At 38.7% G+C, this 18025-nt stretch overlaps 3 protein-coding genes across 11 annotated transcripts; 1 reads left to right on the top strand and 2 right to left on the bottom strand.

Annotated features, from left to right (window-relative positions):
* Positions 1-138: 138 nt before the first annotated feature.
* LOC113576635 (D-aminoacyl-tRNA deacylase 2) lies at positions 139-6543 on the bottom strand. 7 transcript variants are annotated; one of them, XM_081721892.1, is made up of 13 exons: positions 5988-6543; positions 5554-5672; positions 5156-5456; positions 4886-5075; positions 4469-4757; positions 3943-4246; positions 3340-3526; positions 3051-3255; positions 2000-2312; positions 1576-1770; positions 1283-1454; positions 1052-1121; positions 139-629 (listed from the first exon to the last, which is right to left on the bottom strand). In XM_081721892.1, exons 2-13 carry the CDS (start codon positions 5669-5671, stop codon positions 304-306), a joined length of 2670 nt encoding a protein of 889 aa, XP_081578018.1. In that variant the 5' UTR covers position 5672; positions 5988-6543; the 3' UTR covers positions 139-303. The 7 variants fall into 7 exon arrangements, 6 of the variants coding, with proteins under 6 accessions (XP_081578018.1, XP_081578017.1, XP_035388996.1 ...); XM_081721891.1 differs by having other exon boundaries at positions 5554-6543; XM_035533103.2 differs by having other exon boundaries at positions 1283-1424; positions 5554-6543.
* An 85-nt stretch (positions 6544-6628) lies between these two features.
* On the bottom strand, positions 6629-7475 carry LOC113576677 (D-aminoacyl-tRNA deacylase 2-like). Its single transcript, XM_027008905.3, has 3 exons — positions 7340-7475; positions 7121-7190; positions 6629-7027 (listed from the first exon to the last, which is right to left on the bottom strand). The coding sequence occupies exons 1-3, from the start codon at positions 7445-7447 to the stop codon at positions 6702-6704; spliced, it is 504 nt and encodes a 167-aa protein (XP_026864706.1). The 5' UTR covers positions 7448-7475; the 3' UTR covers positions 6629-6701.
* A 70-nt stretch (positions 7476-7545) lies between these two features.
* On the top strand, positions 7546-14647 carry nubpl (nucleotide binding protein-like). 3 transcript variants are annotated; one of them, XM_027008904.3, is made up of 11 exons: positions 7546-7981; positions 8308-8455; positions 9202-9236; positions 9326-9416; positions 9552-9591; positions 9682-9772; positions 9900-9993; positions 12190-12275; positions 12726-12810; positions 13174-13256; positions 13638-14647. In XM_027008904.3, exons 1-11 carry the CDS (start codon positions 7853-7855, stop codon positions 13698-13700), a joined length of 945 nt encoding a protein of 314 aa, XP_026864705.1. In that variant the 5' UTR covers positions 7546-7852; the 3' UTR covers positions 13701-14647. The 3 variants fall into 3 exon arrangements, with proteins under 3 accessions (XP_026864705.1, XP_026864704.1, XP_081578019.1); XM_027008903.3 differs by having other exon boundaries at positions 12690-12810; XM_081721893.1 differs by lacking the exons at positions 7546-7981; positions 8308-8455; positions 9202-9236; positions 9326-9416; positions 9552-9591 and having other exon boundaries at positions 9681-9772; positions 9904-9993; positions 12690-12810.
* Positions 14648-18025: the final 3378 nt, after the last annotated feature.

The following is an 18025-nucleotide window of genomic DNA, read 5'->3' as shown; positions in this document are numbered from 1 at the left end:
TTCCAAAGCTATAAGGATGATGACCCTTTACTGCCACCTAGCGAGTGTGCTGTATACCCAGGATAGGCGAGCCGAGCTTTTGTCTGACTGACAGATAATTTGGTCAATAAAATAAAAAAAATGGAATGGAAAACTATATTAAACAAATACCACTTTATTTTCACAAACCAGTTACACAACCTCAGACAATAGGAGTTCCAATGGAAGGAATGAGAATTCAAATACTGATTCAAACAAAGAATCTGGCAGAAAACTTTCACAGCATGGTAAATGTTACCAAAAGAAATTCCCGTAAGTGCAAGTTCAAAACTCAATTACATGAGTGAGCGGTCCATTGCTGGTAAGGTATATTGTCTGCATGTTTCCGTAGACTCCATGTCGGACAACTGCCCCTGCCTCGGAGCACTTTTTGGATGCTCCCAGTTCCTTTTCACACAGGGAGACAAAATGTTTGTACAGGTGCAGGCCTTTCCACCGCTCAATGGAGCCATGGTTCAACACCTTGAATCCTTTAACCACCCCCGTCATGGTGTCCTGTGGAACGATTAGCACACTCCCTGGAAGCTCCAAGATGGAGACATGCCTGCCACTACTGGCTGGGAAGAACTGCACATTGAGCAAGGAATTCACTGTGGAATTGAGAACATGTTTTGGCTGTCAGCTTCAAGACCATCATCACTGTGTAAATTCTAGGTGATGCAAAGTATGAGGATGCAGCAATAAAAAAAATCTGAAATGCCACAAATGTTATAAAAAGTGTATTCTGTGATTACATAAAAGCTCATTGAGAAATATGCTGCCCCTTTGTTTAACACAATGAAAAGATATTTTATAATGCTAAACTTTGAACTAGGAAATAAAAATACTCTATTTACTGGATAACCAATCATAAAAGGGGATATGCATGTGTGTAAGGAACACTCAATATGCTAAAATTCACAGAATGTAGGTCTAAGGTCTGTTAGATTAGACAAATTTGTCAGTGAATCAAGGCTAATATATATTTTAAATATTGTTAGCCATTATTCATTTGACCTTTCTTCATACATACCCATTTTGGGAACAATTTTCTCAGTAGCACATTTATAAAAGCACACATAGATCACCATTCCCTCACGAATCTGTAAACCAAGTAAAATGGGACCAACATTTGTTAATTGCCATTAAGAGTATGAGGCACATCTAATCAGGGGTGTCATTTGAGACGTGCTAAATGACATCCTCATACAACTTAGCATGAGGACAGTAGATTAAAGTTTGTCATGCACAGCGCATGGGATACCTCTACCCATTCGGAGTCGGACTCTGGCACCTGGGGCTTGACCTGCAGCAAGGCATGTGTACACTGCTGGACCACAGCCCTCGCACTCATAATGCAGTTTCTCCTCTCCAGTACCAAATCTTCAGGCAGATGTCCGTAACTGCTGCAAGTGGAGTAAACTGAAAACAGGCTTCTGTTGGCCCAAGATTGTCTTTTTACTGTACTCTTATTAGGAATGACTGCATTTATGAACAATATCACACTGGCATTGAGGGTCTGAAGGAATAGTTAGGGTTGCTAACACAGGTTCATACCTTGTTACTGGGTCGAGTCTTGTGGTAGCAGCTCCAGTCATTCTATTGGCAGTATTACCGTCAGGTTGACATGGAGGAAGTCCTTTTTTGGGTCTGGCACCAATCAGACACGGCTGCACAGCCAGCTGTGTGATTGACAGACTCAGCTCACCATCAGCTACCACTCTCCTGTTCATCTGACTCTGGGGGTTCAGACTACAGTAGGCAAAGGGATGACAAAGACAGGACTGGAATTTATAAAAGCACAATCTGCAAATATAACATATACATAAGACCAAATCTATAATCAAATATTCATTAATAAAATTGTACTAAATTGCAATAGCAACATGTACTAATAATAACGTTTTGATGTCAAGTATCACCATTGCACACGAGTGCTGAAGTGTACATTAGATCAGCAGTAAATGTGACTGAGCCCTACATGTCTTGTTCTTCAATGTGATCCAGAGACTCAGGCACTTCAAGGCTTCCTGGGCTAGCACAAAGCTCCATGGCACAGGGCTCTTCTGAGCCTGAACACCGAGGGCACTGTTGAATCCACAGATCTACATCAGCCCGCATGGAGCCCCAGAAGAAGTGTCTGGACACAAGCTTTAAGCACTTCTCGAACTTGATGTGGTTCATCTCATTGTGGTACACAGTGAGCGTCGACTGCACCTCCTTTCTGCTCCTCACCACCCTGCGCCTTCCATGCTCCTGTATGCCTCTGCCTGACGTATAGAACAGGAAGCCATCTGAAATGGAGAGGATGGATTAGTGCATTTAGCAGTGACAGGAATAGGACGTCTATAGCCCAAAACACCTTTGACTTTTAGAAAACATGTTTAATATATTTATCATTTTAAATATATTTATATGTATATTTATATGTACGGGCTTGACTAGCAATTGCAAGGTTGCCAGTTCAAGCTCCACCACCGCCAAGTTGCCACTCTTGGGTCCCTGAGTAAGGCCCTTAACCCTCAATTTCTCAAGTTGTATTCAGCCATAATTGTCATAATTGTCATTGAGGCATAAAAGTCGCTTTGGATAAAGGTGTCAGCTAAATGTCATAAATGTAAATGTATCAGTTTTCACAATTTTCACATTAGCTATGTTTTGCTGCATGTAACACTCCTGAATAATTCTTGTTTATTGAATAATTATTTGAATAATCAGGTCATATAGTTCACATTTTTAGTAACAATGATTCATCTAATGTTGCCTCTACATGCAAAGTCAAGTCTAACTGAAACTGTTCATGTTAAACAATTCTTACATTATATGTAATCTGTATATTTACAGATGCACATCATTGTTTTACACATTTTTATTATATTTGTAGGAACACAATGATTTAATTACATACTACCTTTTCTCTAAAAATTTATTCTGCAGTTTTTAAAAGTAAAAGTGCTTTCTGCTCATAAGCAATTTGTCTATTAAGTGCTGCTAATTCCACAAATACAAAAACACTAAGGCAAGTAACTTACCATGCATAGCAAATCTGGAGCAGAGTCTCCTGAAAGTGTTTTTCTCCACAGAGGTGAGGCCTGGTGGATAGCCCTTTCCACTCAAATATTTCTCAATTGCATCATATTTGGAGAAAAATGCATGCTGGTTGTTTGAATTATCCTGTGGTTCACAAGAGCTCCTCCTCTCAGCCGAACTGCGAGGAGCATCTTCCCCTTCCTTACCCTGTGAGGAAATGTCAGCACAGAAGTGTAACCCCACATAGCTCTGAAGATATGGGGTGAAAAGCACATACTCACAGCAGTGTACCTGTGAGGTGCAGAGGAGCAGGGTGGGGACTGCATGAGACTTGAGGCAAACAGAGTCCCCAGAGCGGCTGAAGCAGTCATCCGTGAAGTGAGTGGAGCATACGACGGAGCGTGGCCGGGGTTGCCAATTTACTCTGCGCAGGTTTCTGATCCACTCATTGAGTCGCTGTGGCTCATCAAATGGAAACCTGAGGAAGTAAAGTATAGGATTAAATGTTGATTGCTTATATCATAATTAAGAGACACCCACCTTAAAGCTAAATTATCTCACACCAGTAAACAGTCAATAATACTAACACAACAGGGTTATCTCAACAATCCCCACTACCTCTTTGTCACATTAGTATAAGGAAAGACTATTCCTTTAACAACCCAACCCAGTTCTTTAAACCTACCAGATGGCTGTAACATAGGTCCCAGTGTAACTGCACCATGCATTCAGTGTTTTTAATGGCTTGGTTCAGGCTTATTGGGAGGTGGTTCCCGAGGGCTTAGTTGAGAAATGCTACTTTAATACATCCTATCAGTTCAGCAAACATCTTTAAAATTAATGTTAGTGTGACAATAATTTTAAATCCCTAAGGCTACAGTGCTCTCGCCTCACCTGTGAAAGGTCAGGCCCAGTGCTCTCTCCAGAGGTCCGTTGTAGTTGTTGCAGCTGTAAACAGCACAACGGTATTTTTGTGTCGCCTCATCCATCTCCATGCAGAACTGGCAGTTGCCAATCCATTCCTCTATGTCCCTAGTAATGGTGCCCCAGTAGTAAAGCTTAGATATTGAGCTCAAACATCTGCTCATTCCAAAGTGGCCTCTTTTGTCATGGTGTTCCTTTAGCACCTGAACGACTTCCTCCTGGCTTCGGAGAACTCTGCGATGCTTAGAGCCATGGCGGTAATACAGGACTCCATCTTATCACAACATTATTACAATGTTACAAAAACATTTTTCAAACTAGCTAATTTTTAAGTATCTCCATAAAAGAATGGATCCACTGACATGGTACATTATGAGCACTAAACAGTTCAGACAGTAACATGTAAATACTAAGATCAAATCAAATATGGTCAGAATGAGATCAGTCTACAAGATTCTTCTTTGTTCCCAGAAAAAAAAAAAGTCCTTGGACTTACCTTGGTAACAGAAGCGCTTGGCACACCTCCTGACTGTGTACTTCTTGCAATAGGGGGTGCTCCTATATACGCCTGTGCGCAAGTACTTCTCCAAAGCATCATACCTTCTGAAATGCGGCTCAGACTTGGAGCTCAGAAGGTGTCTGTTCACACCACTTCCCTTTGTCCTGGTCTGCACAGTGAGAGCTTTGGAATAAGGGTGCTCCACATGGACTATGTCCTCATCTGCAGAGGGAAGCTCCTCCCCCCCAGATTCCATGGATACACCATCACAGCATTCATTATTAACCTATTTTAATAATTAAAATTTGAAAATGCCATAAGCACAATTTCCCTTGATACTTCTGAACATAGTGTACTCATATTTCAATGAAAAGTGGTCATAGAACTAAATCAGACATGTCATTTGCAAGTCACCTCCTGTTGTGAGGATGGTTCAACTGTGGGCACAGCATCAGATTTAAGGCAAATACTGTTTGCGCTTCGATCAAAGCTGTCTGCTGTGAAATGTTTGGAACATATAGCTGATCTGCTATGGAGAGACCAGCGGTCTCTGTGAGCAAAGCTGATCCAACAGTTGAGTCTGCTTGGATCACCAAATGGAAACCTGTTGGCAAATTAAGATATACTTATCATGAATATGTATACAAAATGAATTCAATCTTAGTAAACCTGTATAATTCATACCTGTGTAAACTGACACCATCTTCACCATCAGCCAGTCCAGCATTTTCACACCCAGGGACAATGCACTGTAATCGTACCATGGGACTGGGAGGATGGGCACAACCATTACAGTTGTCTATCCAATCTGTGATGTCCTTGGTCATTGAGCGCCAGTAGTACAGAACTGACACAGCTTTCAGGCACCTAGAGCGGCCCGCATGTTTGCGGTTGTTATGATGTTCGGTCAGCACTGCTTTTACATCTTCTTCAGTGCGAAGCACTTTACGCTGGCGTTTTCCATCCACATACCAAAGAGCACCATCTAAAGGAAAGGAAAACATTGCTTAGGTTCAGTTAGCAAATGAAAATCTAGAAAAGCAATGAAGACAATGTAATCTGTAATGCTGAAAATGACTCACCAGTCCAAAAAAATTTCTTACTGCACCTTCTTATTATACGTTTTGAAGTTTTATCATGTTTTGTGTATATCCCAAATCGAAGGTACTTCTCTACTTCATCAAAGTTGTTAAAGTTCATCCTACAGACATTTAAATTTGATAAAGCAACATAAATCTGCTTTTGTATTAAGTTGCAATTAATTAAAATATGATACATTGATAAACCTAGTGATAACGTGTCATTATCCCTGAATAATCTTAACCTTTTGTGGAAGTCTCAAGAAATTGACATACAAACGTTTAGTCTCCAATTCTGTAACCTACATCACATATATGCTCGAAATGAAGCTACTGGATAGCTCTTCCCATCCTAGCATCCAACTCCTATCCACTAACATGTTAGAGGGCTAGCTAGCTAACTAAAACTTTCCACTATATAAACTTTCACCACTCACAGTGCGAAATGCTTTAGCAACAGGTATAAAGCTGAAGTAATTTTGTTTTAACAACTTTCCTTCATAGACGACTCTTCAGTAGGAACGGTGACCTGATTTTTATGTGTATTTAAGTTTGTTCGTGTAGATTCAAAGAAGCGGACTAGCGTTAACTATCATAGACCAACAAGAGAGATTTCTAAGGGCAATTTTTACAGGGCATCAGGCTTGCCCGGACATCTTCACCGATCCAACGTCTTTTCCGCTTTGAATTTGCTTTAAAAGAAGTCCAACCTACTAAAATTAACAAACGTATCTATTTTTGTGGCATTTGAATATACTGAATAAAAAGCAAAAAATCTGTCTAAAATGTGCAATCATTAAAAATCGACTACACTTTACGGGTCTTCACGACACTTCCTGTTTCTGTACGTCAAAATAAAAGTTGACCAATCGACGTGAAAACCTCTATGTAGATAAGTGATCGTATTATGTAGATTTGTTGTGAGGTTACGGGAAATTTCAGACACGTTTTGATGCTGCAGACTACAGTCGGTTTATCGGTTCTCTCTTAAATCTCTCAAATGATTTGTAAATGAGAATGGTGATGCTTCACATACACCTTCACAGTAGAATACAGAACCACACGAATAGCCAACTCTGAAAGAATAACAGCTCATTTATCACAAACACTTTAATGAAGTTGTTACTTGTCCATGTCGAGACATTAAATTCTTAAAATTCCATTAAATGGGTGTAGGGTCCATTTGTATCCAGCTTCAGGATTTGTCTGTTACCATACGTTCCATGTTTGACTTCTGTTCCAGCTTCGCTGCATTTGCAAGACAAACTAAGCTCATTCTCACAATGGGCGACAAAGCTAGCATAAAGCCTCTGTCCATCCTCTTTGCCAATGTTGCCATGGTACTGCATGCCTTTACCCTTAGGTTTTCCTCCCAGTGTTGCTTGAGGTACAATAAGAACACTGCCAGGTAATTCGAGGACTGAAGTATACTTCCCAGAATCTGTTTCACAAATCTTCATGTTTAGTAGACCGTTCACTGCCAGGGACAAAAACGGATCAAATAAATTAGTTTCTGAGTGGTATCTATTTACATCAGCGTTTAGATTAATCTTGAGAAATAGACCAATACCCATTTTGGGGATTATATCTTCGGTTGCACCCTTGAAGAAACAGACATAGATAACCATTCCCCGGCTAATCTGTGAGGAAATGTTAACACAATCAGTATAGTTAATCAGCGAACTAAAACCAGAAATAGTTTAGTTAGAAAAATAGAAATCAGTATAGTTAATCACCACTAAACCAGAACTTAAATTGCCAGGTAATTGCGATAGGATTGTTAACCTACCTCAACCCATTCGGCCCCACTCTTGGCTTCCGAAAGTTTCACCTGAAGTTTTGCATGTAGACACTGCTGAACAACTACTCGAGCTCTTATTGAAGATTCGTTGGCCATCGTCGTGACATAAAAAACGTCAGTGTGGAGAGCTGACAATCACCGGACAAAGAAATGCTAAAACAATCAACTTAAGATGACTATGTTGTTTAGAAGCGCATTTAATGCTCACATGAATTGGATGCCTTTAAAGATAACGTTTTAGTTCCGCACAACGTCATCAAAAATCGCCTTGGATATGTATCTTTACAATGTTTTCTTTCGTGGAGACTTTAATTTGAACTCACAGCTTTAAATCTTTATGTGTGTAGGTCTTCTTTGTCTCTACCCTTCTGGAAATTACTGTGCAATTTTGCATGAATTTCGAGAAGGTCAGAGAAATGTATTAATTGAGTTGCACGACTAGCCAGTGAAATGGGAAAGTTAGGATACCCTTTATTTAGCCACTGATCGAATCACTCAGCAATGTTTTATCATAGCTACAAAACGTTGTCACATGTATATAAGTTTGCCTTTGCTAATTCTGCATTATGGTCAGGTAGTAGAATTTTCCCACCACCTCCAATGATGTGTAAGCACGAAGTTCGTTTTAAGGTAAGTACCTTGTCAGCTATAGCCAGTTCTTAAATGGTAGCTGCAGCCACCTATTACGACAGCCGTGCAAGCTACTAATGTAAGCAGATAACCGACGTCTCAAAACTGGAATTTAGAAACTACTCTGGCTGATATCTTAATGCGTTTCATTCTGATATTTACAAACGTTCTGGATGTCATACTATTATCAGTTACCAATTTTAATATGTTGCAAGCTGCAGTTGCAGAATTGTAATGCATTGCCAATAGCTGCCACAGTTTTCTGGAACTAAATGCTCAAATGTGCACCTGGTCTATGACGAGTTATGAATCGTTTCGCTGGGTAGATTTCAGGTGTTCATGAAAGATCATCACAAGAAAAACAGAAGGCACACATGGCACGAGGCCTTCCCAAACAAAAACCAATAACTGGTGTTAAAGAGGTCATTGTTGTTGCATCAGGAAAAGGTGGTGTAGGAAAATCTACAACAGCAGGTAACTTGTCCTTTTGGTTGTCTTTGAATTTACAATCAATTTGAGATGGCTGCAGATATTTACATGAGCAGATGAGGTCTATAAGATATTCCAATTGAATTTTAACCAACTTTGACATGGTATAATAAAATGTGCCACTAAAAACAACTCTCTCTTTCAAGTGTATCACAAAACAGCAAGATCCATAGAGTTGATATGAGACAGTAATAATGCAATTAACAAGTGACTGATCAGAGAGTAACTTTATTTTAAATGGAATGAACACACTAATGTCAGTGAAGTAAAACAAATGAGAGCAGGATTATAATACAACAAAAGAATGTTTGCCATGTATTATGTTCAGTTAAATGTTATTTGTAGGAGGCCAAGGCTGAGAGCTTTGGCGATGTTTTGGACTGACATTTTCTCAGGTGACGGTATCATTTGAAGAAACAGGAGATGTTTAGGAATCAGCTCTCACTCTGGAAAGGAAAATATGATTCATAAAAAATGTCAAATAAGCAAGAATACAAAGCTAGATTTACATCCATTTTTTTTCCATGTTATATCTCTCTTCCATTCCAGGTCAAAATTGAACCAAATCCAGAACTCACTGTCATGATGTCTGATACTTGAGACTACTTTCTGCCTAATTTTCTAAAATAGCTCAAAGATTTCTTTTGGCTAATGTCAAAACCAATTTCAGCAGTTAATTTTTCATTGAGGCACCTGATTTACATTACTAATTTTTATACTTTTTATTACAGTGAATCTTGCTCTTGGTCTTCTGGCTAATGATCGGGTAATTCTATCACCTTCAGTATCATCCATTTTAATGCTGCAGCCCATCTTCCAGTGCCTTGCATCTTTTCTCTCATATCTTTTCTGCAGAGTAAGTCAGTGGGACTTTTAGATGCTGATGTTTATGGTCCCTCAGTTCCAAAGCTGATGAATCTAAAAGGAAACCCAGAGTTAACAGAGAGTAGGTGATATTAAATGGTAATATGTGTATTTTCTTTGGAATAAAAACACCACTAGAGTATGGTAACAGAGTCATAACATAGGGTTAGAGGACCACAACATTTTGTCCAATAGTTTTTTTTTCTTTAAATTTCAGATAACCTAATGAGACCCCTTATGAATTTTGGGATCCCTTGGTAAGTATAAGACATATTATAGGATGTGCAGCACATTTTTGCTTGATCATGAATACCAGTTTAACTGCCTGTTTGCCCTTCTCACCTCAGTATGTCAATGGGTTTTCTCATTGAAGATACTGTGCCCATTGTGTGGAGAGGTCTAATGGTAATGTCAGCCATTGAGAAGCTCCTAAGGCAGGTGTGTGCTTTTAAATTTGTCTGAGGTCTTGACTCTATATGGTTGTTAATTTCTTAGTTCAACTAAATAATTTTGTGCTAGGCTTGAAATGTTTTCAATATTATATGGGTGTTATGTGTTTGTTTAGGTAGACTGGGGTTTTTTGGATTACTTAGTAATAGACATGCCACCTGGAACGGGGGACATCCAACTCTCTATAATACAGAATGTCCCAATAGCAGGTAAGAAAGGAAAAGGTTTTTGCATATTAATATTCAGTATTAAATAGGTCTATAAACTATATGTACACTCATGGGCCACTTTATTAGGCACACCTGTTGGACTGCTCTTTAACACAAATGTCTAATCAGCCAATCACATGGCAGCATCTCAGTGCATTTAGGCATGCAATATTGGCCTCACTGAATTCAGTGCTATCTAGCTAAACACCTTCATATAATGTCTCTGACGACTGCAATGTGATGTTCAGAGTGTTTTATCCAATGAATGGTATAAAACCGAAAATGCAAACTTGTACAAATAAGTAATGCTTACATAGAATCATGAATAAATACATTTATCAATTTGCTGCACTATAGTCAGCAACCAGAACACCATGCTTAGCGCTTGACAATTTGTGAAGATTCAATAAAACAATGATATACATCATCACCCAAGCTTCATTATCCAATAGCCCACTTAAACCACAAATTAGCAATAGTAAAACATTAGTATTCACAGAGAGTGCCTTTTAAGTAATAAACACAGATTATGATGGATTCTCCCTGAATTATTCCTGTTCCACTGCTTCCTACAGTTCTTCCTATTTAGCCAGCAGGTGTCAATAAACTGCCAACAAATTTAACTGGCCTGGCCAGAACACATGTACACATGGTCAAGACAACCTGATGAAGCATCAGGATGAGCATCAGAATGAGGAAGAAAGGTGATATAAGTGACTTTGAACGTGGCATGGTTATTGGTGCAAAATGGGCTAGTTTGAGTATTTCAGAAATTGCTAATTTAATCTGGAATTTTCACACATGACCATCTTTAGGGTTTATAGAGAATGGTCTAAAAAATAAAAAATGGCAAAAATGCCTTGTTGATGCCAGATGCCAGAGGAGAATGGCCAGCTTTGTTTAAAATCCAAGAAAGGCAATAGTAACTCAAAAACCTCGATACAACCAAGGTATGTAGAAGAGCATCTCTGAACGCACATGTTGAACCTTGAGTCAGATGGGCTACAGCTGCAGTTGACCACACTTGGTGCCACTCCTGTCAGCTAAGAACAGGCTACAATTCACATGAGCTCACCAAAATAGGAAAATAGAAGATCGGAACATTGCCGGGTCTAATATTTCTCGATTTGTGCTGCAACGTTCAGATGGTAGGGTCAGAATTTGGTGTAAACAACAATAAAGCATGGCTCCATCCTGCCTTGTATCAGGCTGCTGGTGGTGTAAATATGTGGTGGATATTTTCTTGGCACACTTTGGGCCCTTTAGTGCCAACTGAGCATCATTTAAATTACTTGAGTATTGTTACTGACCATGTCCATCTGTTTATGACCACAGTGTACCCATCTTCTGATGGCTACTTCCAGCAGGATAACACGCCATTTCATAAAGCTCAAATAATCTCAAACTGGTTTCTTGAACATGACAATAGGTTTACTGTACTCAAATGGCCTCCACACCAGATCTCAAGCCAATAGAGCACCTTTGGGATGTGGTGGAACAGGAGCTTGGCATTATGGATGTGCAGCCAATGAACCTACAGAAACTGTATGATGCTATTGTATCAATATGGACCAAAGTCTCTGAGGAATTTTTCCAGCAACTTGTTGAATACATGCCATGAAGGCATTTGACATTTCTGAAGCCAAAAGGTGGTCCAACCCAGTACCAGCAAGGTGTACCTTATAAAGTGGCAAGTGCGTGTAAACATAGTATAATGTATTGTAAAGTGTTTGAGTAAAAAAAAGGTTATACATCATAAATTTATTGTACACTTCAATCCATATATTTGGTCTTTGGAACATCCCTCTTCAGTGTCTAGCAATAGCTTGCCACCATAGAGGGTAATAGGTTTGGGATTTTTTGCAGAAAGCAAAATCATCACTGAACAGTAGTTACAGTGGCAATGTTTTGTTTTGACTCTGCACTTTGCCAATTTGGAACTGAAATGAAACAATGAGCAAAGATTAACTTAAAGTGCACAATTTAAGATTTAGTTAGTGGTGTTTACACATACATTTCACGATATATTAAAGTGTAATACATTTTTTGCAAAAGTATTGTGCTCTTGTGGAACCAGACACCTTCCAATGTTTGGCATCTTTTTCTCTGTTCTATAAAGTAGCCCATCCAGTCTGTACGATAATTGTGTCACTTTATTACCACAGAGTAATGGTATATGTCTGCTTTGCCTTGCAGGTGCTGTGATAGTGTCCACTCCACAGGACATTGCCTTGGTAGATGCACGCAGAGGTGCTGAGATGTTCCGCAAGGTTAAAGTGCCGGTGAGACTAAAAGCATCTCTGAGGGGTTTGTAATGGAAGAATAAAACTAGATATTTTGTGCCCTTCAGGACAAAGCTGCGTATGTTACCAAAAGAATGGAGAATGGTTTTAGCCATCTAGGTAGTCTTTACTATTTGAAATTAATGTAGGACTATACAGAGCTAGTATCTAAAGCCTAACCATAATATTTATAAGAAAAGCTGGACTTGCTTGCAAACGTCTTGCAAAAAGAAGCTTTATAAAAACATTTAATCCAATAAATTCATGCACAATAGTAAAATTACATTGAATGTTTTAAGATTTTACTTATACTGATCTGACATGAGACTTCAGGGAGAAACATGTCATTGTCTGCCCTATCTCTCAATACTTGCTAAAGTGCCAGCAGAGGTGAGAGGTCTTTTTTCTTTGTAGGTTCTGGGCTTGGTTCAAAACATGAGTGTTTTCCAGTGTCCCCAGTGCCACCACCAGACGCACATCTTTGGGTCAGATGGGGCTAAAGAATTGGCTCATACTCTTGGAGTAGAGGTTCTTGGTAAGGCTTGGTTTTTCAGAAGAAGTCTTAAATGGAAAAGGTTCCCCAGAAACAAAAACACTCTCTATTCTTAGCATTGTGAAAGCATCCATGGTGCGTATTACTGTTGTTCAGTTTTACTGGTGCACAAGATCTTGACTTACTGGTGAAACTGTAAAGGAAATTTTTTAACTATAAATTAGCTTGTGAGGGGGAGTAAACCAAGTAAACTATGATATACATTTGATATACATTTTTCCTTTAATGTTTTTACCATTTAAATAATCTCATTTGCTATTAAAACTGATCAGCAGTTCACATTCAGTGAATGCATTATGGGCCAGCCTGTACCTCTGTCTGTTTTTTCGTTTCTTTGTTTTACAGGTGACATTCCGCTTCATCTCAACATCAGAGAGACCTCAGACACAGGTCAGCCTGTGGTTGTGTCGTCTCCTAACAGTCCTGAGGTGAGTAAATTATGTTTCTGAGTCTCCTTCCCTGTAGAAATGGTAAAGCTTGGCTACATTACATGTATAGCATTTAGTAGATGCTCTTATCTGGAGTAAATTACATATTTGTTGGTTAAATTCTGACTAAACAATCAGCTAGGCTTATATCACATTGAACACTCAAAACAGGCTGCATATATTTAAGCATCTTTATTGGGTGTTAATAAGGAAACCTTTTGTGCAAATGATATATTGTAGGTGCCACATGAATGTAAATCTATAAAGCCCTGTAACACATTATTAACCTAAATATAAAATCTTTAGTAATATGATATTTTTTTGGTTGTTTCATAGACTTATATTTTTGATAATTTTGTGTTGCTCTTCAATCAACTGCAGGCTAAAGCATACAGGAGAGTAGCCTCAGCAGTGGTGCGTCGACTTGCAGACAAGGCCCTTTGAAGCACTTCAACACTTATCCAGAGCCCTGGGGCCTGAAGGACTCTCCTAGAGCATTCAATGAGCACATGTCCAGAACAAATTTACTGTTATCACATTTGTTACATTTAATGAGAGCAAAAAATCTAACTTTTTAAAGATAGTCCCTGGGGCTGCGAGTGCTTCACTATATCATGACTGTGGATGAAGAGTATTCCAGCATGTGAGGCTCATCCATGGAGAAAACCAGTTTGCTGAAACTTCAGCCTGCAACAGCTTGCCAGTCCAGTTTCTAGTGGGGTTGATAGTTGGCACTCTGGAAGACAGATGGGTAACCACAAAAGAGAATTCTTGGGTTATTAAGATCAGTTTAGGTTAAATCCTGGCTTAACAGTGATTTGATATATAACTAGTTGAATTATTATTGCAGAGCTAGACTTCATCATGGCAGTTTGGTCTCCAGTAAACCCTGGCTATGTTGCAGTTGCTTCAAGATATGCCCATCAGGTGTTTTATTGCAGACGAGAGTCTCTGAGCCAAACTGAATGGGGCAGAAGATGTAATCCCAAATCGGACCAGTGTACCACAGACACTTTTTTCACAAAAGACCCATGGCATTAAACAATATTGTTTGAAGTATTGAAGAAGCTAAAAAAAATTTAAATGCCTGATCCACTGTTACTCATGGACAGTGATTAAATGGTTTAAAGATGGAAATTTCGGCAGATTTTTAAAAAATTTGTTCTGAATATAATTATTCATTTTATTGCTTTAGGAATGTAACAATACTGTTTCTGCACTGAGTTCTCATATAATGCGCTGCCATTTGTTGTGAACCTGTAGTTTTTCAGTCACTGTATTATTAATGCACTTCTCTGTTATCACGTAATCAAGTTTTTATATTGCATCTTTAGTTTTTTTTTTTTTGTTTTTTTTTTAAAAAGCACAATTAAACTTGCTATGCAATGAGACCTATTTTTTACATTCTCTTAATTTCCAGCTGCACGGACACATTAATCACTAGATGTCTCTGTAACTGACAATTATTTTTTCCCACATTGAGCAGAGTAAGGAGTTCGATGCAGTGTTTCACTGAGTAATCAGTTTATTATTATATTGACTAACATCAAATTTGACAGGGGGAAAGACACAGACAAAGCTTACAGAGGAAAATAAAGTTTGCCTGGGCTAAATGAGGCCACTTCTTGAAGAGTTGCTTGGCTGCCTGGACTCAACTGCAGCAGCTGTAATACCTCCAACTGCTAGATAGAGCAGCATGTGACTCACCAGGTCTACAAAGTTGCTTTTGCATCCTTGTTTCGCATACTTTACTGTTTCTGGAAGACAAGCCCCAATGTTACAACTGTATCATGACATCCCTAGAAACGACCCCAGTGAGATTTATTTTTTCCTGTCCCTGCCTCTTTTGTTTTCTCTTAAGATGACACTATGATACTTATAGCATGCCTTGTCTGTTTGGTGGAGTTTATCTGAGTACATTTTAAAACAATAAAAAACAGTTTGATGATGTTGTGAGGGTAAGCTATCTATGTTATATGTGTTTACATGGGGTAATATTTGTCACTTTGGGAAAGACAAAGGGGAGCATATCTAATCTAACAAACAGATGGATTTAAATGTTCTGCATTATTTAACACACATACAGATATACATGACTGCCAGAATTGGCAGAGGAAGAACAACTAAATTCAACAGTGCTGTGGCCCTACTATACACACCAGACACTTTATTAGTAACACCTCCACCTTGCACCTATACTCACTGCCCACAAGCTTCATGAGAGGTCCTATGGTCAGAGACTGACCACTGATGGAAAGGTAGGGGATGGCTAACACAAATTATTCATAGGAGCAAACAGAAACCACACTTGGGTAAAAGGATCATAACAGGGTGTGTTTACATAGCAGACACATGAATGTATATCATGAAACAGTTTTTGTTTTTGTTTGCTAAATATAATAATGACAAGCAGTTGAGGATTAAGATGTGAATAAACTTGTGCTACTCTGTAGTCTGAAGAGCAGTACTATTTTCTAAGATGTATGGCAGAAAAGGCAATTTAGGAATTAGTCACACACACAACATTCTGCTCTTTGAAGTTTTGATGGCCATTTACTTTAAACTGTTTGTGTTATGTTAAAAACTAAGAAATTGTTGTGTTTGAATAAGGGTACATTTTGATCTGCAGGGTCTCTTCATATCTTAACTGAAATAGCTTTCACATGCTTAAAATAGCAGACATTATTGAGATTATTGAAGTATCATTGCTGAAGCCTTAGTTTTTCAAACTGCTAAGCTATGCTGTTAGCATGCTTAAAATAAATTCCCATGATTGCTTGATGCTGATGGCTGATTTTAAGAAGCACTGGGTCACGCAGACAGCAAAAATGTTTAAATCACCCAGGCAGCATTTGTCTTTCAAAGTAAATCTTTCCATGAATTGGTATTTGGTTAAGTTCGTCTGGTCTATGTGCTTGTCTAAAGGACCCCACAGGAGAAAAGCCTGTTCCATTGTTATAAAGGCCATATCCTGAGTTCCAAAATTAAAGGAAACATATTAAACCTTTAAAGAGCTGTACTTTTCTGTAAGATTTTTTAGAACTTTTCATTGTTTTGAAACAACTGGAAATCTACCACATTTCACAGAGTTACTCTGAAACTGTCTAAAAGAACTTTGAACTTTGACTTGATAACAAGTTTTGATACCGATCACTGGCATTCTCAAAAGTCAATTTGTTTCTGCTGGATATATGGCAAAGTATAGCAAAAGGTAATGAGTGATTTGCCTATTTCCCCATCCATGGCCCCATTCCTGGTGACCTCAAAAACCTAGCCCCAACCAGTGAGACCAAGCGTGGATCTGTAACCATGGCGATGCAGCTGCGGTGCTGCCCAGGGTAAATAGCAGCAGCTGGTTCCAATTGCACTGCATGATCAGGGGCCGGGGAGAGATATACATGTTTGGGGGTTGGTGGGTTAGTAGCCTCATCCCCCAGCTCTAAGCATGAACTCAGATTATGGTTTCTGTTAGCTTGGCTAAAGCAGCCATTAGTAAAAGGTTCAGTGAACATTACTCTGAAAAGATAACATAATTTCCAACAGTGAACAATGTTAAATGACAAACATTTATCAAAATGGCCCAACAAAGGCTTTTTTGGCTCTTAGAAATAATTACATTTGTCTAGCATAATATGGCTGTAGAGAGCCATGTGGAGGGCTCAGAGGGACCCTCCAGTGCAGCTGCCCATAAATTGTCAGATCTAACAGAAGTGGGTCCCAGAGATTGGGGGGGGGGGGGGGGGGGAGTGAATAATTCATAGGGAGATTGGAAAAATGGGCAGATAGCTGTGCTGATGCTGCTGTGCTTTTGATATCAGGACAAACCTGCATGGGTTAGTTAAAGTTAGTCCCAGAGCCACCTCTCTGGGATTGATTTCCTCTTAACATTGTGTGTTGCAGTCTGCCCGATGAGCTACAAAGTAGGGAAAAGTGGACAGATATGTGCTAAAGTGCATGTCTTTTTTATATAAGCAACATTTTATATATATATATATATTGCAATACAATCCACAATCAAATCTCACACACTGGAGTGTATTTGTACTCTCTGTGTGGTACGCTTCAGTCTGGTAGATTTTTAGTTTCAGGTAGAATACGTTAGCTCTACAGTCTAAAATGTTAAATGAAGAAGAAGAAGAAGAAGAAGAAGAAGAAGAAGAAGAAGAAGAATAAGGTGGTGTTATAGGGTGATGTTAAATTGTTTTGAATTGTTCTCAGAGGAAGCCAGTGAAGCACAATGGTGGATGAGACAACATTTGTCTGATGCAAATATATAACGTGATGCAATTTATTCTGCCAGATCTAAGGCCTTTGAGAATAGTCAAACACTTGACCTCTAGACTAGAGACTAAAGGACATAGGTCAGAGGTCAGAAGTTACACAGTCACTGATTTATTATTGCTCTGAGAAAAGTAAAAAAAAAAAAATGAAGAAAAAACAAAACAAAAAACACTTAGAGCTTTAAAGTAACAGTAATCTTTTAATGCAAGGAAGATTATCTCCATATTTGAGACTGGGACAAATGTTTTCAGAATTTTCTAAATCATAATCAACATTACTGAACTGTAATAAGTAAGAACAATAATGACTGTTTTGGAGTGCTGGTCTAATGACAGTTAATATATTCGTAATAACTTAATCAACAGAAAAAGAATAATGTCAAATTAAACCAGATGTTTAAAAGAGTTAGAGTTGCTAGTAGATAGTGTTTAGTCATGTGATACAGAAAATAATAAGTAGCTCTGAGAACACAGAAATCATTACCCAGC

Source organism: Electrophorus electricus, chromosome 10 (genome assembly GCF_041902795.1).
Source record: "Electrophorus electricus isolate QZ-2024a chromosome 10, ASM4190279v1, whole genome shotgun sequence".
Classification (NCBI taxonomy): Eukaryota; Metazoa; Chordata; class Actinopteri; order Gymnotiformes; family Gymnotidae; genus Electrophorus; species Electrophorus electricus.
Note: the sequence above shows the minus strand (reverse complement) of the source record. Positions and strands in the feature narration are given on the sequence as shown.